Genomic DNA, 1,522 nt, shown 5'->3' with positions numbered 1-1,522 from the left:
TATTGGGCTAGCGCTGTAGTTGATGATGATTTTTGTCTGCATTTTGTTGTTGCTATCAGTCTGTCTAGAGTTTTGTTTGGGTATCCGTTCTTTAGCAATATGTTTTTAATTTTACTGTTGTTATCTTTTCTGAACGCCTGGTCGGTCAACGCGCAGATCTTGTTTATAAGGTTCATAGCTGTGTTTTTCTTTTATGCCCAGGGATGCTTAGAATGATAACTTATCATTCTGGAAGATGCTATTGCTTTTGCATACCAATTCGTTACAATTTTATTGTTTACCATATGAATTTTCAGGTCTAGGAAGGCTAACTTTTTCTTGTTTTCAAGTTCAGTGGTGAATTGGATTAAAATAATTATAATACAAACACTGCACCACGAATGAAACTAATTCTTGATAATATTATTATAAATTATCTAAAATAAAACAAATGTTTTAGTCAAAAAAAAAGATCGAATTCAATTAACGTATTAACCGGGAAAAATTGGCTAATTGCTACATAAAACCCTGATTGAACATTGTATTAATATTTGGCCTTATCGCGAATTCCATGTAAGCAAATATTCCCAAAAATTATAAAGCAAAACAAAAGCTATTTGTTCCAGTTTTTTTTTGTCTTGTCTGTTAATTTAACAGCGATTTATTCGCAAGGAATTAACGATTAGGCTGATTATGTTTTATTTTATTTCAATTTAATATATTTTTGCAGTCATTTACCCGTCAATTTCAAAATGAGCCGCAAGTAGATTTGGAAAATGATTTTCTCAACTTTGATGAAGAGGACGAAAACGAAGGATTTACCGACGCCGATCTGATGGGCGATCTACTTGACTGGGACCGTGAGTACTTACATTCCTGTTTCTTTGAGAATGAATAAAAAATAACCAATTGCTTTTTCTAAATTCCAGACCTCTTACTTAAATTTGAATAAATCTAGTAAAGGGTCTGAAATTTTAGAAAAAATCAATTGCTTAGTTTTTTTTCACAAGGCCCAATATGAATTTAATTTTATATATATATATTTTTTTTAGCTCAACCCGGACGTATGTCGAACCACTGCAGTCCCGATCGCTTGGAGGATAACCGAAGCTGGCAGAGTGCCGGTGGTAACAATTTTAATTCCGCACAGCAACAGGATGTGGAGGAGGTAAATTTACAACGCGAATTAATTTACCGGTAATTTCTAAATATGCTTATTGTAAATTATTCACTTTTTATAGGTGGGCTCTATAAATCAGCAACCCCTTGCTGTCGGCTACATGGTTTCCACGGCACCAACCGGACGCATGCCCTCGTGGTTTTGGTCAGCCTGCCCGCACCTGGAAGATGTATGTCCAGTATTTTTGAAAACAGCACTGCATCTCCACGTGCCGAACATACAGACCACCGATGATATACTTAACTCGACAAATGCGCATTCGTCAGCCACAGATCACCCATTGGATTCATCCCTCACTGCCGATGTACTGCGTTTCGTATTGGAAGGTTACAATGCTTTGTCCTGGCTTGCATTGGACTCGAA

General features: G+C 36.2%; 1 protein-coding gene across 1 annotated transcript; it reads left to right on the top strand.

Moving 5' to 3' along the window:
* Nucleotides 1-686: 686 nt before the first annotated feature.
* On the top strand, nt 687-1,519 carry LOC118755724 (mediator of RNA polymerase II transcription subunit 13-like; the record flags this gene model as incomplete). The annotated part of the gene is made up of 3 exons (XM_036490547.1): nt 687-839; nt 1,032-1,147; nt 1,221-1,519. Coding segments are annotated over exons 1-3 (440 nt in total), but the record flags the coding sequence as incomplete, so codon positions are not given.
* Nucleotides 1,520-1,522: the final 3 nt, after the last annotated feature.

Source organism: Rhagoletis pomonella, unplaced genomic scaffold (genome assembly GCF_013731165.1).
Source record: "Rhagoletis pomonella isolate Grant_MI unplaced genomic scaffold, Rhpom_1.0 Rhpom_scaffold_07131, whole genome shotgun sequence".
NCBI lineage: Eukaryota > Metazoa > Arthropoda > Insecta > Diptera > Tephritidae > Rhagoletis > Rhagoletis pomonella.
Note: the sequence above shows the minus strand (reverse complement) of the source record. Positions and strands in the feature narration are given on the sequence as shown.